Here is a 26,009-nt window from a genome sequence, read left to right on the forward strand (position 1 = left end):
TAAATCCGGGCTTCCCATTTTGGAGATAATAATTCTGCTATAAAATCTGACGCCAGACCAGCGTTTGGACATCAGATCCATTTCTGCTCTCTCAAACACTACTACACAATGTTGAAGCTCGCTATTGTCGCCCTCCTCGTCGCCTCGGCTGCCGCCTACCCAAGGACCAGCCGCAGGGTTCCCGGAGGTGGAAAGATTGTCGGAGGTATGACCGCATTTTATTCTATTTTGTCCCTTTGCCAATCTAATCGTCTAAAAAAATTTAGGTGAGGACGCCGCCGTTGGTCAGTTCCCCTACCAGCTCTCATTGCACTGGTTCGGAAGCCACATCTGCGGTGCTTCCATCATCGGACCCAACCTCGCCATCACCGCCGGTAAAAAAATATACCTCAAAAACTAGCCAAATCTAGACATTAACTTTGACTTAATCCATTATCCCTTCTGCAGCTCACTGCGTCGAGGGTGACGTTCCATCTTCCCTCCGAGTCATTGCCGGCAAGCACCAGAGGACCGTGACGAGCCCGAACGAGCAAGGCCGAAACGTCGACCGCATCCACGTCCACGAGCAATACAACGGAAACACCTTCATCAACGACATTGCTCTTTTGCACCTCGAGGCTGCCAACCCCTTCGTGTACAACGACTTTGTCGCCCAGATTGCCCTCCCAACCTCTCAACAACAAACCACCGGGGACATCATTGTGTCCGGATGGGGAGCCACCCGACAGGGCGGAGCTCTCGCCAACATTCTCCAGTTCGTCCAACTCCCCACCATCGCTGACGCCACGTGCCAAGGAATGTACCCTGAGGAAACCATTGCTGCCTCCATGCTCTGCGCCGGCCTTCCTCAAGGAGGCAAGGACTCGTGCCAAGGAGATTCTGGCGGTCCACTTGCTGCCGTCACTGGTGGATATTTGGCTGGTTTGGTCAGCTGGGGATGTAAGTCAAATTTCCACGAGACAAATTATCGTGTAGGGTGCTATTTATAAATGACTGTTTTTTTTCTGTGTAGACGGTTGCGCTCTTCCCAACAGGCCCGGAGTTAACACCGAGGTCAGCTACTTCATCGACTGGATCGCTGGTAGCCGAGCTTAATTCTCCTCAACATTGTCCACTCCTTCAACAATTGACTTCTTACTTTCCATTTTGCTTGTTTGTGATCATGATGAGCAGTTGGAAAAATAAATTGAAATTTCTATTCCTGTAAATTATCAAGTCATTTTTTAATTCGCATTGCATCATCAATTTAATTTGTCATATACTTAAAATAATACTAATGGAGCCTGATAAACACGAATTGTGGACTGATTTTAACACTGATCTCGATTTTACTTCCCTGATAACGCGTGACATTGAATATTGCTGATCATGACACGTACGCCATCATTTTCAAGTGACACTTGACAAATCTGTTCAATCAAAACTGATATGCACAATCTCGCCGGAGATGATTAATTGACGATAAACCTGATTAAATGGCTGGATTATTGGACCTTAATTTTGTACACGTGCAATGGAAAATTTACATGAGACCTTGACCAATAATGTACCTTAGATACCCAAGTCAAGCCTCGTCTTCGCTTTTAACCTTATAAAAACTAATTAATTTTGACCTGGATACCATTTAAAAACGGAATTAAAAATGGTTTCTATTGCATTTGGGGGCGGATTTACTGGGGGGCAGAATACCATTGAGACCGACTTGTGGGGCGGTGATAAAATCAGTTGGGGACTGAATTAATGCAAACCGATTTTGAATATTCTACTGATGCAGTTATGATTTATTAGAGACCTGGAACTGATTCGACAACAAAAATTAGAACATAATACATTTTTAACATGAAATTGCAACTGAACCAAATGAACACACGATATTAATTTTGATAAAAAGATCGGATTTGATTTTGATAGTACTACAAAAATAAACTAAACGAATAAATCGTCATCATTCATGTCATCAATTTGATGACACTGATTTTGGGATGCATTTTATATTTTAAACAAGTATTATTATTATTTAAAATACACTTATTTCTGTACAGAGTAACAATGTCTGTAAAATACATGGTAGTTTTAGATATAATAAACTTCATTAAACTTTTTTCCTGGTGGAAGTGTCCCCAGGATTGAAGCTACATTTCCACGTTGAACTGTAATGCCGAGTCGCTGGAGGAGAAAAGTTGTGGAGCGTGGTTCTCCAGTGGCGGTAGCGATCCGTTGTCCAATCTCTTTAATGAAGGATAACCCCTCCTGACCCCATGTACCTGTCGTCTCAATTGCAACGGGCATAAAGATGAATCGGTCCAGGAGAAAGGCGTACAATTTTTTCTTTCTATCTTCTGCCTTTGTTGCTGCTGCTCCTTGGTGGCGGACTGTCTCGGGGAGATAACTAGGTGCGAAGGTGTCAGCGCAGGTAAAATCCCACACAAGGGATCTTCCTCTTGCCCACGGAACGAGAGTCATCCCGTCTGGATGCTTTCCGTCTTGGTGTGAACATCCGGGTGGTTCAAGGATGCAGGGAACATCAGCTGATCGAAGCGCCCTCGCGATTACGTCGTTAGCGGCTGCGTGGCGAGACCACCGACCAGCACTTCGTCGGCAGGATAAACCATGATATCCTCGTGAACTGACTTGCGCTCCACACGGGCAAGTGTGGGGTTGACAAACATCGCAACCTAAACGGAGGGAAATTGCGATGCGAAATGCCTCGTTCGAGAGAAGGGTGCCGATTTGAGGAGATGGGAGAGCGTTGAGCCATATTCCTGCATATTTGTCGCGAAGAGCACATAGGCGAGCCGTATCTTCAGACGTGGCTGCGGCGACGACTAAGTGGGACACTGTGATGTCGATGATGGGGCGCTCCCATGCTGTCTGTAATCCTCTCACTGTGTTGGGAGGAAGATTAGTTGGGCCAAGAGAAGTCCATCGTTCCTCTCCTTCCGCAATGGCGGCATCGGAACCATGTAGGTAAACCGGAAGAATTTGTTCCATTAGGGGTTGGGTGCTGTAGACTGACGAAAGAAAGCACGGTATCGCTACATCTTCAGCATGTCTGACCCCAAGGCCACCTTCTTTCACGGGTAGAGAGGACTGCATCCATGCAGCCTCCGAGAGTGAGCAGTTAAGGATCCCCTCCAGGGCGTCCTTGAGTGTAGCGTCATAGAGAGCGAGGGCCTCCATTTTTCTCCACGACGGTGAGCATCGGAGAAAGTATATTAAACGAGGTATGGAGATAGAAGCTCGGAGGAGGAAGAAAGCTGAGTGGGCAGATATTTTCTTGAGACGTTTGGAGAAAGTTGCCAATTGCTCCGTTTTGGCAGCCAAAACCGCCTCCATGGCTTCGTTGGTAAGAGGAGAACCTAATAATGTTGCATTTTCTCTAGTTATCAGTTGGATTCCTGGGGCAAAATTTTGAAATTCTTGAAAAATCTGGGTGATGGTGTCGTCATCCGCCCCCAATAATCCAACCTCACACTTGTTGTGGTTGAGATAAAGCCCCACTTCTTCACCCATTCTGGAAACTTTCTCAAGGGCTGCTAGTACCGTTTCCGGGGTGTCTGCGATAGTCCCGTCGTCGAGATACCATGCGTTTAGCTCTGTGTCCAAAGTCTTGATTATGGGGTGGATGAATTGATTAAACAAGTTATTAGCTATAATTTTGTCCTTCAGTGTTCTGTGACTTGTTCCGATCGGTGGTGACACTATTGCGAATATATTAGCTAAAGAGAACGTTGTGATAATTTTAAAAAAATATGAACTGTATCATATTTACAACATGATACAGGTCAGAGGTCAACGCCGACCAATTTATTAGCGGCGCCAATGTTGGATAATTTTTCGGGGGGGCGGCGTGACCTCTGATGCACTTCCTCCGAGTTCCTCCCCCCACTACAACTACAACTCTAAACTCTAAAAAAATTAGTTCAGGCTTGAAGAAAAACCAACGACAAATAAGGAGGAAAGAATGGAACTGAGAAAATTTTCTCGGTCATTTTATTTTTATTTTTTCCTACACCTTATTGATGTAGCCCGGTCTCAACGGAATTCTGTAACCATACACCTTATTGGTGGAATCCGTCGCCAACGAGAAAAAGTTGGCCTACACCTTATTGGTGTAGTCCGTCGCTAAGGCGAAAAATTTGGCCTACACCTTATTGGTGTAGTCCGTCGCCAAGAGATCGAAATCGCCCTCCACCTTATTGGTGGAATCCGTTTTTAAAAGGTTAATTACTTTTAATTATGCGATTTGAGAACAATAACCATGATAAAATTTTACATGAAAACTTTCAAAATTCTGCATTTCAATATTTCAAATTTCAAAAGCATCCGTATTTCATAGAAAATATCTGTAAGTAAGCGAAGACCACGGCACGATGAAAGTGGCACGGCCAGAATTCTACTTCCGCATTTTCGCCTTCGCTGCCCTCTCCGTTCTAGGAGTAAGATAAGCGATGCACATGCTTTCAGCTCAGCCATGCCACGTCAGGATTAAGTTTATGACGCCATTCTTATTCCTTTTTAGATCTACGCCTTGGTGGGCATCACTCTCCAGTCGTACGACCTCGTCGTGGAAGAGTCTCACGGCTCGTGGCCGTTCAACTCACGCCCAGCAAAAGCGACGCTGATCATCTTCCAAACCTTCCTCCTCGTCGCGGTCCTCATTGGAGGGAGGGGGGCGTGGAGGGATGAGAGGAACTCCTACTTCTGGGCCACCCTCATCCTTCTCGGCGTCTCCATCATCCTCACGATCTTTGGCGTCGTCACGGTACGGGCGAGCATGACGAACTTTGAGATGAAAATCAGACAAGATTTGGAAAAGGGCAAGTGGAGCGACTTCGACTGGTTCGATTCTGTTCAGGAAAACGTACTTATAAATCTACACCATCATATTTTACTCACTATTTACATAATAATAACCACATTTTAGTAACACGTATTTAATTTGGCAGCACAAATGTTGCGGCGTCGACTCGTATTTAAATTGGGAACGAATAAATGGAAAAGTAAACCCTGACGGTACTGGGAAAGGTTACAAGCTTAACAAGAACTCCCTACCGTCCTCATGTTGCAAAAAGTCTGGGTGTGGGCATAACATTTTACTGGAAAAAGAATATGCAAATTTTACAAGCCAGATTTACGTTAAGGTAAATGCAGGGTATGCAGATTGTCTGCTGCGTATGTAGTTTATAGACATTTGTCCACTTGGACATTTTTGTGGACATAATTATTTTGGGTGGACAGCGGACAAGGTAATAAAATCGGATTTGTTGCACATCTATGTAGCCCTGCGGTCCCGAGATAATCCCTCCCGTCCGGAAAGCCCTGGTCACTTTGGGAATCGAGATGTTGGTTGTGGCCATCGTCTCTCTTTCTGTCTGCATCTTTCTCTACGGCGGAGCCACCGAGATGTTCTGCTGCCTCAAGCAGCGGGATGCACGGGGAGCGAGAAGGTCGGATGGTGACGCCACGACGTCCATCTACCTCGAGAGCGATCAGGAGGGTGAGGACGACGACGCCTGTGTCGCCCTTACGGACGAGGAACGAGCAGGTGTGGAGGCTCAGAAAGGTGGAAAAACTAAGCGCCGTGTGAGTCGTGATAAGCACGTGGGGATCGACTCCAAGGGAAACATTCTTGTGGGTGATGCCAAACCAAGGTCAAAATCTGGAGGTGTTGTTTCTCATCGTCAGCAGCACGTGGCGCAAGTACGTCAGCAGCAGCAGAAGAGAAAGTATTTTTTTGGGAAACAGCAATTGCCTGCGGGAGTCACGGGTGGCGTCGTCGGCGAGGAGACGTCGCGTAGTAAAGGACGCTCGAAAAGGGCCAGACTGCGAGGAGACGACGTCGTTGGAAGGTCCTTGACCACGAATGGAAACACCAAAAAGAGTCGAAAGGCGGCTCTCCATCAAGGAAACATGCTCAATAATAATGTCCAAAAAATGAATAGAAATCAGAACTCGTCGCCCTCGCGGAATAATAATAACGGGACAAAGTCGGATATGATTTTACAAAAGTGTGAGTCGACTATGCATTATAATCAGAGGGCGGATATGTACTTATTTTTACCTTTTTCATTTAATAGCGATCGACAGTTAAATTTTATGGATGTGTTCCCTAACTCTTATAGATCGCAAAAATTTTAAAACATTTTCACATATTGTTACATATTTCTAGGTTTGCAGACATACATATACTTCTGCTATTATTTGAAAAATAATCTTTTGCATGTTTGTTCAAGAATACATATATTTTGCAAATATTTCAACAACTTCAGGTGGAATAATTTGTTGGCTCAAAGTAATTGGATCACAAAAAATCCAGAGCATTATATTTTTGTTAAATACAAATTTTTGTTTATAGTTTGTTTCGTACATGTCACATGTGTCATTTATTTTGGCTTTTTTCCGTATATGCCTGTCCGCCGTCGGATTATAATTATATCATAATAAGCTTTGTTAATAATTTTTTTTCGTTATAATTAGTGGAGATGCTTTACGAGGGCTTGGACAAGAACGTCTCCACTCTGAGCACGACACCTAATCCGTCAGGTTCCCTTTTCTTCCCCTGGTCAAACAACTGCACTACCACCACCACCAGCACGCCACCCCCACCTCCTCCCATCAACACAAGACTGGCAGGAAATAAGGGTGTCAAGGGGATCCCACTCAGCCACTGCTCCTCCGTCCCACATTTGCCTCATAACATGCGCCATCAAACCCACTACCCGACATCTTACTTCGTCACACCCCCGTCAAATAAGATCGTAACGACGAAACCTCCGTTGCCACACCCGCTTCGACAAATTGACCAGGATACGCTCACTTCTTCCGCGACTAACGACGCGGCACAGCGCTTCCCAGATTTTTCCATCGCTCCACAACCACAACTCGCTGAAGATTCCTCGATTCCTCCAAATCCAGAAATTGACATAAATTTTTCTCCACCACAAACCAACCTTGACGTCGAATCTCCTCCCACAACGTCAACCTCCGTCACGTTGAACATCCCGCCGGACGTCGCCCCCATCCCGGTCGAAGCAACCAACGCGATCAATCTGATCCACGAGCATGACACCGAATTGGACGTTGTTTCTCTGCCTCCACCCGTTGTCGTTTACTACTCGGACCAAATAAGCTCAGTGCCCCCCATGTACAACTCCAGCTCCAGCCTGGGTTTCGAAAACAGCTCGTCCACCACGAGCAGTGGGAGTGCAGGCGGTGGAGAAAGCGTCGTCGAACAATCCGACGACGAGGAATGGGCCGCCATGGATGGCGACAATGTTCCCACGGCGAGAAAGTCAAAGGTTCGCTTCCTCACGCTTCCCACGATTGTGGAAGAACCAGAACCGACCTCACCGAAAAAAGAGAGTCCAGCCGCTTCCATAACTCTTTTAAATGAAACTTTACTAGTTGACCAGTAATCAGCTAAAATATTTTTGATCCATTTTCTAAAAAAATATGTAGAGTTCCGCACTTTTTGAAAATATTTATTTTTGTATACAAATAATAATCACAATTAGCAATCAAGTCAATACGATAATGTACACGTATTTATTTTTTAGGCGCATATTCACTAATTACTTAAACTGCTCAGTATATCTGTTGATGAAAATAAATCCTGTAGTGAAAAAGGTCATGGCGAAGGCGACCAAGAAGTTCGTGGCGATCCTGATCACCGCGTAGAGCCCCAGATTCGTCGCCCCCGACAAAATCACGCGTTCCAATTCTGCCGAGACTGACATCTTGTCCGAAAGGAAATCCGACTTCACGACGGCCGAAACTATGACGGCTGACATGAGAAGGACTGCAAAAGATGCCAAGGTACGGACCTAAATGGACACAAATTACACCTTTCTTAGGTTTAGGTAGCGCATATTTCTTGCACCTTGCATTTCTTGCGTGTTTTGCTGTGCAGTGCAAGAAATGTAACAAGCAAATCCGCAAGAAACAATACACTTTGTACGAGCACTTTGTCTTACTGAAACGTCCCCCCATCTGAACAATCCTTTGATCCCGTTACTTTTCAGCTGTGCGAAACAAATGAAGCCTAAGTTGATCAGGGTGGCGACGAGGAGCTGAGTGCTTTCCGAGTGGTGACCCGTGAAATGAGTTAACTGCGATATCGTGACGAGGAAGAGACCGGAAGCCAGGACATGGTTCAACTCTGACTTCAAAGTTTTGAATCCTTCCCAAGCATTTTGGACCTCCATGATGATGAAATCTCAGAAACGGAAGTCGACTTTTGTGCAGCGTCAAAATCTCGTTGTGCGGTCTGTCAGCAAATGAAAACTAACAAGATTATTTGACACTTTATCAATCTATAAGGTTACGACAAATGGCCGAGTTACAAAATAAATTTTCATTTTTAGAAAACTAAAAATTGTTGAAAATATGTCATTGGTTACAATGGGAAATTTGGAAATGTGATTTTTAGTCAAAGTGCTTATGGAACCGTCATGTCCGTCTGTCTGTCCGTCAGATCATTTTACGATAACTTTCCTTAAACTCGTCCTAGCGACTTTAAATTTGGTATACATGTAGTATGTGACAAATGAGGAGTTAAGTTTGAAGATGGGCGAAATCGATTAAGTGGTTGACCGGTGGTGGTCATCTGGGTGGGTGAAGTATTTCAAAATCCTCGTTGAAAGCTGTAATTTGGCATCGAGATTGCTAATGGTGTCTAATTGAAGAATATGAATTTAAATTGGGAAAATTTTCGACTGGAGGGACGCGATACCATACCGATTTTTGGAAATTATCCAATCGAGCTGAAATTAGTGCAGAGATTGCTAATGGCCCCTGATGAAAGAATATGCGAATTGAAATTGGTAACATTTTTATGTGGAGAGACCTTTAAGGGGGTGACCCACATCGATTTTTAAAAATTGTATTAAAAAGATGAAATTCGCTCCTGACACTCGTAGAAGACTGAAATTTGGCATGACCCCGTGGGGGTAGACTAGATTGAAAAATATAAAGTAAATATTTAGATTTTTCCACAGAGATTTAACAAGGTGACACACTGCTTTTTATATTAGTAGAATAAAAATGAAATAAATATTTAGATTTTTCCACAGAGATTTAACAAGGTGACACACTGCTTTTTATATTAGTAGAATAAAAATGAAATTCGGTATCATGGGTAAGGGCACATCGGACTAAAGAATATGAATAATATTCATATTCATTGAATATGAATATTTTTGTGGGCCCAGCCCAGAAAAGTCTCAGAAGTCTGAGTCTCAGAAGACTGAGACCCGTATTGGTTTTAAAATTGGTCAATGAGCTGAAATTTTGCATGCTGGATTATGGGAACATTTTTGCCGATTACGAATAGTAGTTGGTGCAGGTCGTCTGACTAAAAGTTAGAAGCTGACACTGACCCTGACTCGGGCTAAATAAACGCTGTACACTGTTTCAAGTTTTCAAAATAGTACCCTCGAGATTTTGATCTTAAAAAATCAAGCTGAAAATTACGATGATTTCATCTTAACGAATTAAGTCTCTATGTCTGCCCATTCAAAAGTTATTAAAGGTCAAAGTCGTTGGTACACAGGCCCAGGAGATGTGTACCAACGATTTAAAAAATAATTATTTTATTTGTAACTCCACCATTTGTCGCAACCGTTAAAAGACCCAAGAGTTACCTAGATACTAAATGTCAAGCAATCGTGGAAAACTAAGTAGTCTCAACTATTTTTTTCGGAAACGTATGTCTGATTTCTAAGCCAACCAAAGACTCCCAATCCCAACACTCTTTCTTGTGAATATCCTGAAGCTGTCGCTGGCCCTGAGAAGAGCAGACAAACCCCCTCACAACAAAAATTATTGTATGTGCATCTTACAAATATAATTCACTTCACGGAAACACGCGCTAAAGAGTCTAGGAATCTTGAAGCCAACCTTAAATATGAAAATAAGTAGCGCTTCAAGAACTAAGTCGGCCAAAATTTTTAGATAAGACATATATTTTCCAAAAACATTCTTCATTGTCACAAACGAAGAATAGATTAACAAGAGATAGAGAGATCCATGATATTCATTATTTCATAGTTAGGTACAATATACGTACAAAAATATTATTATAATTACCTTCGGGTTTAAACCCTTTAAAATAAATGAGATCACATCTTCATTTCATTGCTAAAAAATTTCAAGACTAAATTAAAACCTCAATTCACTAATTTGTCAAATCTTTAAAAAAATAAAGCGTTAAAATTAATAAATTAAAATTAACATTCTAAATACTATCTAACATTCTACTACTATAAATTAGGATATATGTATCATCTCAGCCAAGAAGTCACACTTAGTTTTGCTAAAGAAGAGGGGGGAAGATCGTCACCAGTACCGGAAGTGGGAGCAGTGGACGATGATGGTGATTCTTCTTCTTCTCTTCCTCCTCCAATCTCATTATTAGAGTTAATATTTTCTAAATAGGATGACACCACCGGACTGACGAGAGGAGGAGTGGCGGTCACACTATTCGACACACTTCCGGTCGTCTTGTTTAAGCTCATTCTATTCTTCATGGCTCGTGCTTGCAGTGGTTTCATCGCTCTCCTCAAAATCTTCCGCTTTAGCATGGCCATTCTTCTCTGAGGACTCGTGAGATGAGGAGGAGGTTCTTCGAAGGGATGCTTTCCCATTTCCGGTGGCGATGGAGGTGGACTCTCATCATCATCAAAAATCCCATCTTCGTCATCTTCATGGAACACCCAGGGCAGTTGAAATTCACTACATACAAGGAGAAATTAACAGATGATTCGCTTGCTTCATTTGATTGTCGAAAGTGAGTGAGCTGACTACAGAGAGAGAGAGAGTGTGTGAGAGAGCAAGTGGGATTAGAGAGAGAGACAGAGAAGAGTCTTCTTACGCCTTCTCAATCACAGGGATCGGATGACCAAAGACGGCAATTGGAATATCATCCGCCACACGAATGTAGAGAATGTCACCGTCGTCCAAATCACCATCCTCGTCATCCGAGTTGTCCCCACCAGCAGGTTTATTCTCCTTCATTCCAGCACCAATTTTGTTCTTGTTTCCACCCATTCCTCCCGTCGACTTGGAAGATGACGACTTGTTCATCTCTTTACCAGAAGTAATAGCACCTCCAGAAGCCGACGACGCCAACGCGGCAGACGTTGTCGCTCCCTTTGTTCCTTTGCATGATGTCGTCGCCACAACTCCCGACCTGTGAAACACACCCCAAGTTTTTGAGCATACAATTACAAGTCTTAAATATTTATGTACATGTGTAAATGTCAATACGTACACTTTTCGTCCAGGCCCCGTCCCAGATTTCTTCCTTTTGCCTCGCTGCTGTTCTCTCTCTTCCATTTTTCGCTTCAATCTGGACAAAAACAAACGCAATTAATTTACATTCATAAAATATTACGGATTTTCTTGTGTGAGAAAAGCTCACTTTTCTAAATATGTCTCTTCTCGAACTCTCTGCGAATCCCAACGTTTTCTTCGTCTCTCGTCCAACTCGAGTTTGGCATGTCGTCGTAGCTGGGCTGCTTCTGAAACGTCCTCCTCATTGCACTCCCTCGGTTCTTCGTCTTCTCGGACGATGTGGGTAAAAATTAGTTCTCGCCACTTTGGAACTTCTACCCCATCATCCGCCTTGTGATTTTTCCCCACTTTCATGATTTTAGGCATGCTTCCTCCCAGTTCTGGTTTTATGTTTTTGTCCGTGACAACCTTCCTCTTGGTGGATCTCGTCACTGGTGGCGACGACGTTGGTATTGATGCAGAAGTAGAAGGGGTTGCTGGTGCCGGTTGGTCGGATAATTTCGCTTCTTCTGCGGTGCTGGGAGTAGGCGTGCTCGTTTGTGCTTCTGGTTCACACTCCTGAATAACTCGACCACAATCTTCGTCCTCAACGAGATCAATCACGGCAAGAACTTCACCAACTTTGAATAAATCGATAAATAATGTCAGTCATTATTAATTAAAATTAATTATTTAAAAGAATATGGCCAACCTCCTTCGTAGTCATCTTCTTCTGGGGGCAATTCGTCATCATCGTCATCATCACCCTTTTCTTGTTCTTTATCTTCTCTGGTCTCCTCGTCTCCTTCATTATCATCCTGCTGCTCTCCAACTGGAGGCGGATCATCATCTTGTTGATCATTATCCTCGCCTTGTGTTTGGTTGTCCTTAGGAAGACCATTTTCGTCTAAGAATGGGTGTTCTGCAAAATGTCGCCACCGATACCCCACAACTTTACCACCAGACTTCATCCCGTTTCGTCGTTGAACGAGGGGTCGAACGGCAGCGAGTCCATGATAAGCTCTACTCTTCACTCGGATCGCGTGATTATTTCGAGACGCCACTGCAAACAACAAAAAGAAGATTATGTCGATTGCGACAATCGGATTGCTACTGAAGGGGCGAAATTGTTTTACTTTATTTAAATGTTTGAAGTCGAGCTCGAAATATTCGAAAAATTGGTGCTACTTGTAAATCTCTTGCCAAAAGTGGAAATATTTATGTTCCTTAGGATGTGTGGGTGGAACGATGCATTGCCTTTGCTCGAAATGTGACCGCCTTGGCCCCAATTCTAACGATTCCTCACAACCAGCAATGTTTATTTGGGGGTTGTGAACTTTAGGATTATGGATTTGAGCTAATCGCCAATCGGCGAGGAGACCCTGAAGGCAACGTGGTCGCAAAATCCGAGAAACACCTCAAAATTGTCATACCTCATGACCGTGGTGCGATAAGACCTCATCTTTGAGCTGTAATTATTTGTTTGCAAATCATAATCTCACTCACAGAGCTAGGTAAATATTCAACTCTGTGATCTTCCCATTTCTCATCGCAGAATTCCCGGGTGGTCTGCTGCCAACACGTGGCGATTGTATTATTTTATTTCGTCACTTGTCATTGTCATTCGATTTGAATGCAACTTTCTCCTCTTTAATCTTATCGATCACTCATCGACGTTTCCGATTCTATTTCGTGTTCCTTTTATTGAGTTTTGTGATTTTTAAAACTTATCAGTCCTACCCTATCTTTGCTTAATAGCCTGAACCAGGAATTATCATGTGTGTCAGAATTTTCTATTTAAAATTTCGAAATCCAACCCTCCGAAATTCCAATCGTAAGTTATTTTTCGACTCCATACTAAACTTGAGCTGAATGTATAAACTCTTAGAAATCGGTGTTGGTCACCCCTTTTGGTATGGTTGCTTTTAATTCATATTTGACTTCATATTATTTCATGGGAATCCATTAACTATCACCGTGCCGAATTTCAGCTTCTTACGACGATTTCTGAAAATCGGTATGGGTCACCCCAACGGGTCCCGTCATATGGAGCTGAGATATTTCAAGTCAGCATAACTTGTTATTATGGGAGATCAATCGGGGTCAAAATGGTCACATTCAAGCAGAAGCTAATCCATTCCACATTTCCACACACTTACCCCCCACTCTTGACAAGGTTAGTAAATAACAATAATAATCACCCAATACAAAAAACGTGAATACTCACAAAATTCGTCTCTCTCGATTATAGCGTCCCCTGCAATGTCACCATCGTCTGTTTCTTGTGGTGAAGCAGATCTCCAGCCTCGTGTTCGAACCGGACGTCGATCAGGAAGGTGTGAGGTTGACGAGGGCGCTTCTAATCTGACCCCCTCGCTTCCACGTCTTCCACTTTCACATCGTGGCTGCTGTGGCGAAGATTGGCGTGGCGCAACAGTTGCGAGGGAAGGATGTGGAACAAGCTCTGGTGGCAGGGCGGCCCCACCACGATTGTATCTTTGTGGGCGTGCGACCATGTCGAAATGTTCGACCTGAACCTCTTTGTCGACACCAGTGCCAGCAGATGAGGATGGCGTAGACGCCGACTGTTGCTGCTGCTCTGTCGTCGCTGCGAGTAGTTGGACACGTAGTAAACGATTTTGCTCGACTAAATGACGTTCCCTTTCTTCTTGTTGGCGCAGTTGATCTCTCAGTTGGGACAGGTCGCGTTCCTTCTCCTCCAAACTTTGACGTAACTAATAACAAATAATTAAACATATTTAACTCTATTTCTCATAATTAACCTTATGTTATGAATTAAACGCAGAGATATGCCCACCCCACTGATCTGAATTGACGACTGTCTCGTAGATATCTCTAAAAGTTTGGCTGTGTGGTGTAAAATTTGCAAATTTGCCCAATCTCCATCTTCGTGGACAATTTGTTCATCTTCTTCTTCGTCCTCCTCCTCGTCGTCATCGTCGTCTTGATTGTCGCCCATCCGCATTCTAGATCGTCGTCGAACTAATTGGTCACGAAACGTGGACGCACCACTGCTCACTTCTTCCTGTTCTCGTGGGGCGCCCATACTTATCATTTATCAAGTACTCTCCAAATCACAAATTTTAATTGTACAACTTCAGAGCCAAATTTGTTTTCTAAATTCTTTTTATTATCACCACCATATATTTAGAATGTTTAACATTTTCACTCAAATTTATTCCATATTTTTCATTTTCTTTTCACTAACTTTATCAAAATATAATTGTTTTACCCACAAAATATTTTTACAGCTTAAAACTAAAATACAACATCTTTAAAGCTGTTTATTAACTCGCAGCCGCGTCGTGATGTCACATGCCTTCCGTCGAAATCCAGTCGCGTAGTCGGTTTACATGTTGGTAAGTCAATTAACAAATTCTGGTCATATCTTGGGTCACAAATTTAATTAATTTTAAACAATTAATTAATCCATAGATGGATAACTGTACATTAAATACTTGGCTGCAGTTTACAGTCACTACTACCCTGCTGAAACCTGCCACTTTACTCCTTGGAAATGTACAACACGGTGCAAATGGATGAAAGGCACGCTGCAAGTTGGGCGAATATGGTTTCGTGCTCTCAATAAGTCAAGAAGTAGAGCAAAGCAACAGCATTGCGAGGGGGTGCGGTCCCTCCACCCATTCCGAGTTCATGTAAACTCGCCACATTCCATTTTTCCAACAATTTTACGACTTTTGTCTGTTTTTGAGCTATATTTTTATGCAGATTGAAGACACGGATGCACCCTTAGTTAATACACACCAGCAGCTCAGCATATACATAGACAGGGATGGATTTCATTCTTCACTTTTTTAAAGGAGAGCAGGAATTTATTTGGTGCTGTTTTTTATAGTCAGCCCAGTATTCAGCAACCAGCAGTCAGTGTTATTAGGTGGACGAGTGTGAAGGGATTTGACTTCCGTCACCTGAACAAAAGAGGACAACAAAGAGGCGAGAGAGAGAGGTCCAATTAAGGTAACTGTGAATTTCCAAATTATCTTGAACAACTCTTTTTCTAGCCCTGCCCAATCTCATGGGTTTACTAATTGAACAATAATAATTCCATACTTGTGTCGAAAGAAGATTGAGATTGAGAAATTATAATTCTAGTCAAAATTAAATAATTTAACTCGGGTCTGTTTTTGAAATATTGCAGGTGGGTTGAGTGGACAGGTCTGATTGTTCAGGTTGACGACGTACGACGACGACAGTTTTAATTAGATTGGATTATCGAACTATCAATGTGGATAATATTGATATGACGAGAAAAGTTTCGGGGTTTTGATAAACCCTGAACTCTACTAATTTAGCTGTTCCATTAAATAAGAGCTTATCGTAAGTTCTGTTTTGACAGTTTGATATTTAACAAGTCAATATTTTCTTGTTGCTAATTTCACTGTCAATATTTTCTTGTGGTTTGGTTTTAGATACATACATTCCAAATTTGCTCGAATCTCTACATTTACAAACTACACTGCCAAACTAATTGAACTATGAAGATAAGCATGATGAGTTGGAAGGCGACAATATAACTACCCTAACTGATTGGAGATACAAGATACAAAAACTGCTACAACCAAAATACTTGGATACACATACGACACGTTCGTGGACCTTTTTTCACGTCGCGAAAACCACGAGTCGAAACAGTTCCACATTATCATTTTGTCTGTGAGTGAGCAAACGAGAAACCAGTCAGAATAGGTCGTACGTGGGATCACCCTTTGCTCAAGGGCGGCGGCGGCGGTGGGGTCGACAGCGGTGGAGGAGATTTAGTCCAAGTTCGGAGAATGGCTGGACCTCCGCCCAGGTTGAAAAAATATCGACGAGATGAATCCGAGGTGTCATGTTGTCTCAAATATCTCATTTTTGGATTCAATGTCATCTTTTGGGTATGCTTATTACCTATTTAGAATGATTAAACGTCGGTCAAAGGACCCATTACATATCTAATTGCTAATTATTAATCTAGTTGATGGGTCTCTTCATATTGGGCGTCGGTGTGTGGGCTTGGAGTGAAAAGGAAACACTTTCCAATTTGTCTAAATTAACTCGTAAGTTGATAAAACAATTGTGAAAATGCTTCAATTTTTCATCGCATATTAATTATTAAACGTTAATATTTCTTGTTACTGTAGGGGTAGCGTTGGACCCTGCCTTTATCCTCGTCCTTGTCGGATCCATGACCTTTGTTATCGGGTAATTAATTCAACTCGCAGTTACACTCAAAATTATTTACAAAACTACTCAAACTTAATGGGAACGATTTTCCGACAGATTCACAGGATGTGTTGGAGCCCTCCGTGAAAATACTTGTTTGCTTGCCGTCTACGCCATATTTCTCGCTGCAATTTTACTTGTGGAAATATCTGCCGGAATTCTAGGGTGCGTATATAGTTAACCAACATTTAAATGTCCAAAACTAAACATTTTCTTTCGTACAGGTTTATGTTTAAGGATTGGATAAAGGGTGAAGCGACTTCGGGCTTCCAATCCTTCATAATTTCATACCGTGAGGACCCTGACCAGCAGAATTTAATCGACTGGATTCAAGAACGATGGTTGCAGTGTTGCGGCATTGAGGGGGCACGTGATTGGGATAAAAATGTATATTTTAATTGCAACTCGACCGCGCGTGAAGCTTGTGGCGTTCCATTTTCATGCTGCAAACAACCCATGGAACAATTATGGATTAGAAATACGCAGTGTGGCTATGACGTGAGAAAACCTGAATATGTGAGTACATATTACATAAAATCTTATGACTCATCACCAAAATCGTCAATAATAATCCTTTCTCGGCTCTGGGTATTTTGGTGACGAGTCATCGAGTCCCACAGCTACATATTTAACTCGTGTCTGAAATATAAAACTCAAAAAAACTTTGGTTTGATTCAGAACTTGGACGTGTCAAAAGTAATTTACGAAACGGGTTGCCTCTCCTCCGCTGAAGATTGGTTGGAAAGAAATCTAATCATGGTTGCTGCTGCCATCGTCGCCACCGCGTTTCTACAAATTTTAGGAATTTGTTTCGCTCAGAACTTACGAGCTGACGTTTTTGCCCAGAGATCAAAGTGGCGCTGACAATTAGGGGCCGGCCCCACACATATTTAATCAAACAGGGACCGGCGTCCAAAATTTAATGCTATCCATTAACTAACCAACCAACCAAAAACAACATTATCTTAAAAAATATTTATAGTTTTCCTCCGTTCAATTGATCATGATATTAACTACTCGCATTTGTTTTTGTTACCATATTTGACCGAGAATCTCGGTCAATGTCAAGAAATGCCAAACAACAATTTTCCCAATTTTCTGATATCCTCCGAGGTTTTAAGTCAACCAATTTAATTAGTTTTTTTGTATTTTTGACCAACCGAACACTAAAAACGACATAATAACTCCTATTTATTGTTCTAATTATTATTCCCACGTGTCTAGTTTTAAAATCGGACTCAATTAAGTAGGTATACTAATTTATTATTTTGTGCTCTCGTCTCCACTTGAAGACCACGATCGCGTCGTAAATCCAATGATTTTCAAGTCGTGTATGTCAATTCAATTTAGAAATTAATGCGAAGCAAGTCTGTTGTCGTTGTATTTCCTCAGTTTCGTTGTTGTGATTTTATGTTTCGTAATGTTATTCCGTAATCAATCGTCGTCGTCGTCATTAAATATAAGGAAAAGTGAAATCTCTTTAAGAAAAACCAAGATAAATAACTCTAAGTTGTAAAAATTACATAAGTATAATCATCACGATGAGAAATAGAAGATAAGAGAAAGAAAGAAGTAAGAGAAACATGTCAAGAAGAATTAATGCAATCTATTTTCTACTCTCGATCTATCTCCTCTCCGACTCACTATTTAATTAACTGATCTGCTAACGAATCTCATTTAATTTTAGTTAACTTATTTAATTTACTCATTAAAAACATACTATGTTTGGATTTTGATACTGTAATTTATTCATGTAAGAAGAAGCATTTATTATTAATTTGTCATAAATCACGTCCTTTTTTATACTGCTGGGTTTTGTTACTTAATTAATTTGTGTGTTTAGTTAGCTATTTGAGAAATCAGTCATTATATAATTATGTATCGCAGTCAAATGTCGTCGTTTAATTATTTCTCCTCTTTTTGATACATGTTGATGGATGAAAGTCGGTGACAATGACATATTTATGTAATTGTTCTCTCTTCTATACTTCCGGTGAAAGTAATGGGAAGAATAAAATGAAATGTATTCATGAAAAGGACAAGACACGGGGTCGTCTTTGTATATTTTTTTCCATAATTTAATTAAACTTCTCCAATCCATCTTTGTCTTGTTTTTCTCTTTAATCAAGTTGTCCCACCAGAGGTACATATTAGATCAGTCGATTCTGCCTCCGTGGTGCCAGTCTGGTTGCAATTGCAGTCCAGTCAGGAGGACGTGCAATGGTGACCTTCCAAGTTGTCCTTTCGGCCACTCTCCTCGTTTTGGCATTGACCTCGCCCATAGTTTGTGGAGAAGAGGGGGTAGACCAATTTGGCCACCACCCACTTTCTCAAGCCCCTCACACAACATCTTCCTTCAGAAAACGGTCCGCCTATGGACTCTTTGGTCTGGCAACCAAACGCCCCAACAAGGCGGCCATATCGTAAGGAAAAAATAACCAATGACCTTAAATATTTAGTAATTATAAATTGTAATGCAGCTATTTTCTGACCCACCCACGCCCCCACATGATGGACACATTTATCCCAGTCCGAGGCAGAAGGTGGGACGCTACTTCTCCCCACAAAATCATGCCACCCAAAAACGACGCTCTGGTGCCACAGCTCTATATGACACGTCGCCTACTTTTTCTCTCGGGTGACTCGTCATCCCATGAAACCTTACACATATCTACAGCCTAGCTTCATCGACCCATGCATGTCGTCATTTCGCCTTCCGCACACCTCCCACAACAGTCGACACGAAACACGGTTGACATTTGACCACCTCTTCAAAAACCATACAGCCTAATCTGACCTTAACCCTATTGAAATGCAGGAGCATCACTATCCCACGATGAATATGTCTAATCATAATTACTCCATTTCTCAGCAATTAATTTATTAAACTTTAATTGGTCTACATAATCACGCAAGGAATTCATGCAACCTAGTCATCTTTTTAAACCTAAACTAAAATCTATATTACAAATCTATCAAAACATGTAGAAAATTGTACTTAAGTCGTAGTTTCAAAAATCTTAAAAATAATAAAGCCTATTTCAATCTCTTCTCACTTATCACAGTTTGTAGACAACTTTGTTATTATTTATTCCTCCTCCGCGTCCGCGTATCAAGAAGGCGTCGTCACTCTTCTGCGACTGCACCTTCTTCAGAAAGGCCGTCGTGATCCAGATGACGTACTCTCTCGAGATGAAGGCCACCACGTAAAATGGGATCGACCAGGGCTCCGTCACTCCGGCCAAAAGCAGGCTCAGATAACCCATCACCGACAAGACCAGAATTACTAGACTGTATCCCACCCAGATTCGTAACAGCTTTACCCGTTCCTAGAAATGAAACATGCAAAAATTTACATTTCAAGTGGCTCTTGGAGGTCTCTCGACGTATGCTCACAAATTTTGATCTAAACTAGTGCCAACCGATCACAATACGAAATTTGCAAAGGACAACGATCTTCCAATGCGCAGATTTGACGGAGATATTTACATCCAAAGAGATAAGAAGCCTCGCCAAACCTCGCTCCAAGTCGACAAATTTTACACCTTCCAAAGTTATTGCGCTTTTTCTCCTTTCGCAAATTTCATATTAATTAAATTTGTCATCGACCGACACTAATTTGGCCAAAATCGGAGAGCATACGCTGGAAGACCTCCATTATTAAATAGTTGCTAGTTATATTTTCGTCTCACTTGGAACACAGCAATAATCAAAACGCAGGCCAACACGAGCTTTTGCAAGGAATAGATCAGACCGAGTAGAAGCAACGCTGTCGCCAAAATTCCGCCGTCATCTTTCCAAAGTTTGTCCAAATTTACAAAGGTTGATAAACGTGTCTGAATTTCTGCAGCTGAGATGAAATCACTGCTGCTGCTGTTGGTCGTGGTCACATTATTACCAGCGTCACGGAACCACGCGTCCACTTCGGAGGGGAAAAGATATATGTAAATTAACCCACCCGACGTGACTAGTACGATGAGAGATGCTGCTATCTGCATATTACACCACAAATAATATTTTTATGACAATTTCCACTTTTATTTAGCAATAATCCACTCACAAAGTCCAGGATGGCGACCGCCTTGATGACAAAACGTAACGGGAAGCAACAACTCGGCTTCATTTTAATATTTTCCTCAAGATTTCTGCCTCTCTCTGGGAAGATAAGTTACTCCGGAACAAAACGTGCACGTAACTAATTATTATTATTATTTTAATGCGTATCTACAATCTGCGTAGATAGATAGCTTAAAAGATTCGTTTAATGCGAGTCTTGCGTTTTGTTCCGTTTAAGTTGACCACACTTGAGTGGTGCTAAAATAAAACTCGCATGCTTTGATGTAAATGTGGTAAGAAAGTGAGACTTAAAAATTGCTTATCCTACGCCGTGCAAAGTATGATTCGACCCAGTGGACAACAAGCTCAGCTCAACCAACACACAAAAACACACAAAAACTTTTACGATGATGCCACCAAAGAAATGAGAGTAAAAATGGCAAAAATTTTGCTATGTGCACAACACCACGACACGATTATACACAACAAATGCCATAATTGAGTGGCACATATTCACATCGATAGGTCAGATTGTTGGTTCACCTTCACTTGCATTTCCCATAACGTGTGAACTACATGTCACTTTGCTGCAAGCCAAGTTTTTAACCATTCTCTTACACACTTCACACACAAAAGATCATCTCATGTGTGCGTATTGACACTAAATTACAACCATGTGCATCACAATTTTTGCATTCTGGTCTGGAATTCTGACCCCAATTTAGACGCGTTGATGTTATGCATGTAACCGGTTATTTAATTGTTGTTTACTTGTTGGTGAGTGCGATGTCTTGGCCAAATGGTGAATGCTACTACTATAGATTGTCTCCGTTTAACTAATATTATATCAACCTATTATGTATTATCAAGTGTAGAATGTGAGACGAGAGAAATGATTGCCCAAGAACTTGCTCACTTTACGCAATTTGCAATCTGAAAAAATAGATTGTGCATGAATTTGAAAAGTAAGTAAGTAGGAAATGGTAATATGTGTGTACGTACACCTGACTAACATTTTGTCGCGATTTATATCATCTAATTATTAAGTAAGTAGTTTTTTAGTTAATGATATTTCAAATTACATCATTTGTGCATTATGTATGACTCACAGTATACCATCAATTTGGCTCTGCTCATCAAGTGTTTTATTATTGAAACTAATACATAAGTAATTTAACAATGCACCAAATGATCGTCAAATGTTTCTAGAAAATATTGACTCGAAATATTGGCACTAATTGTAAACCGTTTGTCAAAAGTGGAATTTATTTGCGTTCCTGGGAAATATGTGGATGGAATAATGCATGTTTTTGTTGGAAATCTGACCACCTTAATGATGGTCATTTCGTTTGCAATCACGAGATGATATGGATCGGTAGGCAAATGTTTCATACGATAAGATCAATACAACCATCTACTAATTGTATTATTATTATCCTTAATTATTATGAGGTACAATAACAAACAGTGAGTTTTAATTAAAATTAAGACATCTTCATAATGAAAACAAGGAACGAATACATTTCAATTTTTGTATTTTCACAATTCTCCACGATAATGATGATGATTTATGATTCCATCACCGTTCTTATGGAGGTCCAAATTGAGGAGATAATCCATGTTTTGGGCCATTTTCATATCCATCTCCTTCATGCCAGAAGTCGCCCCTTTACTCGCCCCACAGGATTCGCCCCCTTTCTTCGACGAAGAAGAGGAACATGTCCGAGGCGTGTCCTCTGTTTTCTCTAATCGCTTCCCGTACTGGATGTGCGTCGCATCCGTCCGCAGAAAACTCCTCCTGAAAATGTGCACAATAAATGTGTTTAATTATTTGACTGTGCAAGAAGTAAATAATTGTAAAAAATTAAAATGTGCACAACAAAAAATCCTTTCACATACTGATCGTCATCATCATTTTGCGGAGTGTATTTCCCATCCCCGGAGGGAGGGAAGGCATCCAGGACTCTGAGGTGGATGGGGACGGAGGGCTGAATATTGCAGCGAAGCATTCTTTCCGTGTAGAAATTGAGCATGAAGATTCGCCTCGATCCGGACACGCTTCTCGGCCAAATCACCACCTCCTGCCAAAAAATATACCAAAGTTGGAGAACAATTTGATCAACTCGATTAAAAAAATAAATATGGACAGTGATAGTCGTTATGAAATTGAGAGACTAGAATCACTTTTCAGAGAGACGCCACATCTCACATTCACTTACATAGTTGACCCACGCGTCGCCATCCACGTGCATCTCGACCTCGTGCCTTTTCTTCATCCTCACCCTCAAAAACTTTTTCACATTCTCACCCGCACCCTCCCATTGCAACAAGTCTTCCCCTCGTTCTCCGTACGACTTGAATCTGACGGTAAAGTTGACGTGACCCCAGGCCGGGAGCATGTAGTACTTAGCCTTCTGAGTGATCGACCCGTTTATCGAAAGGCTTGACGTCTACAAAATGCAAAGAAATAAAACAAACCAAAAAGGTGTCCACTTCTTTCCTCGCACTCACCTGGCACGGGGGCAGCGCATAATTTGCAAACTTGAGAGGCAGGTCAGCATTATTGGTGAAGAACGGCATCATAAATTCAGACGGGAAGACGGTCTTTGGGAGAAGACGGATCGCCAAGCGTGTCGCGTAGCTTGGCCCAAAATTTATGTGAGAAGGCAGAGTCAGGTAGCGCGGAGGGTAGATCAATTCTATTGAGGAGAATAAAAATGATAAAACTACTTGAAAAAATGTAGAAAATTTCTTAATCTTAATTAAAAATGCGTGTATTTAGTCCTTCAATTTTCTCTCCTCCATTAGATTCACTTACTGGGATGATTACTCCGATCGAAATGCGGTATGATTGAGAAGCGTTCCTCCTCCGCCACCAAACTCATGTCAACTGCCATCGCCACGAGTGGGAATACGACCCCATGATCTCCTCCCTCCTTGGTGTCCACCCCAAAATGGAAGTGATTGTCCTCATCCAGCAGCGCAATCTTGCCCCACTTCGCTACAAAACGTGTCACACTTCATAAAAAATTTTTTTATTGGGTGTAATTAATTATAATCTTACAAATCGCTAAACTTGCCCTCCGCCCAAATCGACAGTACTTTTCCATAATGTAATGTGTTCCCTTCTTATCCTTCTTGGTTTTATTAATCCAGCTGCGCCCATCTCGAATGAAACCGTGGACGTAATGTGTCGCCTTGGTCAGATTTCGACCTGAAATCCAAACCAAACTTGAATTTAAGTCTTTCAAATCGAGGTTCATATTAGCTTAGTGGCTGGCAGTATGGGACCTTCGCTTGGTGAGTACCAGACGTTACACTTGTCCCAGACGATGAGCGACATGTCCTCCCCAATTCGAGATGCGTGTAGAGATTCTGAAAATCTTGATAACTCGGTCACGCTTTTTCCTCCTAGAAACACTCCAGATGAAATTGAATACGCGTCCAGTCTTCCCTATTAATACGGAAAAAATATTTTGCTTGCATTGATACGTAGTAAATCTGTCGCACTTACGATATTTCGAGTCCCGTGCAGAAGGAACACTTTTCCCACGTCGGGATATGCGAGGACAGCGTGTAGACGTGTCGACGAGGAGCTTGTGGGGATAGAAGGGAGAAGGAGACGAAACGTGACAGCACCATCCACAGACACAAAAATCCTGTAAAACTCAGACCACCAAAACTTTATTATCTTGCAATTTGCTGTAAATATGAACCACTACTTACCCAATTTTCTCCTCCCATGCTCCTTCTCTATATGCCACCACGGTTTCCCCCCATGGACAAAAGTCCCCCTTGTCAGTCTTTTCGCAACAATACTGGCCCACTAACTTGTTGACGGGAGAAGAAATACCTGCAAATAAATTACTTATCCTTATCAACTATAACCAGTAAATTAATTATTTAAGAAGAGAACCATCCCCACGTATGTACCTTTCGCCACAGAGTAGACCAATTCCTCTCCCTTTTCCCTCTCGTACATCGCCCACGCCAACTCTAGCCCACCCACGCGAACAACAACTCCACCGCCGTCCTCCCCCAACACTACGATTAGAGCGTCGTGCACAAAGACGAAATCCGACACGGTCACCTCTGTCGCAACGTGTTGTCGTCGTCGCCTCTCTGACCATATGAACTTGGCCGGAAATGTCAGCGGTGGTGTCACTGTTTTTAAAAAGCGGTGATAACCCCACGTCAAGAACAAGTAGCGACTGCAAAAAAATGTATACAAATTGTTAGATGTACCTCTAATAAATTAACAAACTTGTTTAGCCACACTTACTACGCATATGCCCTCATTTGGATCCCTACAAAGCTTTCGCAGCATCGATTCACAACAAATTTCGCCCGAATTTTCCCCCACTTGAGCTAAAAAAATCCACAATATTTCATTCATACCAAAGAAGAACAAAGATATGGATTTTCCTCCATACCAAAGGCCAGTCGGGATCGCGGACGGTCACGTTTCCTATAAAAAACGGTCAATTAAATAATTAATTGGTGTTATTAATTAATTAAATGATCAATTAATCCTGTGCTGACAACTGACCTGGCCACTCTACCAAATGGACATCCGCCTCCTCCCATAATGTGTACGTTTTGCTCGTACTTCGCTCGTTCTTCTCCGTCCAGTAGTGGGTGTTTAAAAGCCCTTCACGCTTCACAGTTGACGAGGTAAAAGTCACGATTTCGCCCTTTTCCAACGTCGACGTACTTTTAGGACAAAAAAGTACAATGTAATGCCACGATACTTCTAAAATATTGTCACTCACCTCCCAAGCTCTCCTCGTCCGGTCGAAACGGTTGTCCCCACCACGAGAAGAACACAGACGTAAAATCGCCTCATTTCACGAAATTCGACCCACGACCAGTCGCTAAAGTTAAAAACCTTCTAGAAAATTCCTCTAAAACAAACAGTTGCAAAGCAAATTATTAACTTAAAGGTTGCCTTTGCTAACTTGCCCACAAAATGTTACCACACTAATAAATTATCTGAATAATATAATTACCAGTAATTAATTAATTACATGGAAAAACAATAACGTAGCGTCTCTATTGCTTTGTATCCAAACCAAACGAATTATGTTTGATTGGCCCAGAGAACTTTTTACGATTCAGGTCAATGAACCGACCGACCAGCACCCAAAAAATTTGAAGTGTGTATCAACCCTAGTTAATTTATCAACATGATTAGTTAATTATAATTAGCAGTTATACCGGCCGTTTATCAATTTATAACTCTTTTATCCAGTTTATAACTTCCATCCCAATGCATCCATGACTTTCATTGACTATTTTCAATACTTTAGCAAATCTGTGAGTTTGATGCCGGATAGCAAAATATATTTTATGAAATATGCTGATGCAGTAATCTGAGGTACAGTAGATAAGGTATCATGAATTTTACATGGAGGAAAATGGGGTTTCAAAATTTG

The 26,009-nt window shown here is 41.7% G+C and overlaps 6 protein-coding genes and 1 long non-coding RNA gene across 8 annotated transcripts; 3 read left to right on the forward strand and 4 right to left on the reverse strand.

The window, feature by feature from the left end:
- Positions 1 to 44: 44 nt before the first annotated feature.
- LOC110852943 (trypsin-1) lies at positions 45 to 1,209 on the forward strand. Its single transcript, XM_022101121.2, has 4 exons — positions 45 to 205; positions 267 to 374; positions 448 to 939; positions 1,013 to 1,209. Exons 1-4 carry the CDS (start codon positions 109 to 111, stop codon positions 1,093 to 1,095), a joined length of 780 nt encoding a protein of 259 aa, XP_021956813.1. The 5' UTR covers positions 45 to 108; the 3' UTR covers positions 1,096 to 1,209.
- Positions 1,210 to 7,556: 6,347 nt separating this feature from the next.
- On the reverse strand, positions 7,557 to 8,326 carry LOC118436466. Its single transcript, XM_035854630.1, has 2 exons — positions 7,977 to 8,326; positions 7,557 to 7,826 (listed from the first exon to the last, which is right to left on the reverse strand). Exons 1-2 carry the CDS (start codon positions 8,205 to 8,207, stop codon positions 7,575 to 7,577), a joined length of 483 nt encoding a protein of 160 aa, XP_035710523.1. The 5' UTR covers positions 8,208 to 8,326; the 3' UTR covers positions 7,557 to 7,574.
- A 1,621-nt stretch (positions 8,327 to 9,947) lies between these two features.
- LOC110853387 lies at positions 9,948 to 14,384 on the reverse strand. Its single transcript, XM_022101648.2, has 7 exons — positions 14,093 to 14,384; positions 13,502 to 14,009; positions 11,987 to 12,337; positions 11,423 to 11,915; positions 11,273 to 11,350; positions 10,874 to 11,191; positions 9,948 to 10,734 (listed from the first exon to the last, which is right to left on the reverse strand). The coding sequence occupies exons 1-7, from the start codon at positions 14,348 to 14,350 to the stop codon at positions 10,284 to 10,286; spliced, it is 2,457 nt and encodes an 818-aa protein (XP_021957340.1). The 5' UTR covers positions 14,351 to 14,384; the 3' UTR covers positions 9,948 to 10,283.
- LOC118436363 lies at positions 12,712 to 13,664 on the forward strand. Of its 2 annotated transcripts, none has more exons than XR_004835397.1 (3): positions 12,712 to 13,187; positions 13,266 to 13,450; positions 13,526 to 13,664. It is a non-coding gene; the product is annotated as an uncharacterized LOC118436363 (long non-coding RNA). The 2 variants fall into 2 exon arrangements; XR_004835396.1 differs by having other exon boundaries at positions 12,712 to 13,108.
- Positions 14,385 to 14,778: 394 nt separating the features above from the next.
- Positions 14,779 to 18,560, forward strand: LOC110853287 (tetraspanin-5). The gene is made up of 9 exons (XM_022101539.2): positions 14,779 to 14,951; positions 15,025 to 15,273; positions 15,455 to 15,633; positions 15,726 to 16,190; positions 16,271 to 16,352; positions 16,437 to 16,497; positions 16,576 to 16,683; positions 16,743 to 17,034; positions 17,197 to 18,560. Exons 4-9 carry the CDS (start codon positions 16,089 to 16,091, stop codon positions 17,380 to 17,382), a joined length of 831 nt encoding a protein of 276 aa, XP_021957231.1. The 5' UTR covers positions 14,779 to 14,951; positions 15,025 to 15,273; positions 15,455 to 15,633; positions 15,726 to 16,088; the 3' UTR covers positions 17,383 to 18,560.
- Positions 18,561 to 19,378: 818 nt separating this feature from the next.
- LOC110853320 lies at positions 19,379 to 21,070 on the reverse strand. The gene is made up of 3 exons (XM_022101573.2): positions 20,579 to 21,070; positions 20,211 to 20,510; positions 19,379 to 19,847 (listed from the first exon to the last, which is right to left on the reverse strand). The coding sequence occupies exons 1-3, from the start codon at positions 20,639 to 20,641 to the stop codon at positions 19,578 to 19,580; spliced, it is 633 nt and encodes a 210-aa protein (XP_021957265.1). The 5' UTR covers positions 20,642 to 21,070; the 3' UTR covers positions 19,379 to 19,577.
- Positions 21,071 to 21,700: 630 nt separating this feature from the next.
- Positions 21,701 to 25,634, reverse strand: LOC118436352. Its single transcript, XM_035854187.1, has 14 exons — positions 25,347 to 25,634; positions 25,124 to 25,287; positions 25,008 to 25,042; positions 24,857 to 24,942; positions 24,508 to 24,785; positions 24,301 to 24,427; positions 24,089 to 24,233; positions 23,866 to 24,028; positions 23,639 to 23,788; positions 23,393 to 23,575; positions 23,086 to 23,273; positions 22,794 to 23,024; positions 22,474 to 22,655; positions 21,701 to 22,372 (listed from the first exon to the last, which is right to left on the reverse strand). Exons 1-14 carry the CDS (start codon positions 25,418 to 25,420, stop codon positions 22,114 to 22,116), a joined length of 2,265 nt encoding a protein of 754 aa, XP_035710080.1. The 5' UTR covers positions 25,421 to 25,634; the 3' UTR covers positions 21,701 to 22,113.
- Between the last annotated feature and the right edge of the window lie 375 nt (positions 25,635 to 26,009).

This window comes from Folsomia candida, unplaced genomic scaffold (assembly GCF_002217175.1).
Source record: "Folsomia candida strain VU population unplaced genomic scaffold, ASM221717v1 Fcan01_Sc008, whole genome shotgun sequence".
NCBI classification, from domain to species: Eukaryota; Metazoa; Arthropoda; class Collembola; order Entomobryomorpha; family Isotomidae; genus Folsomia; species Folsomia candida.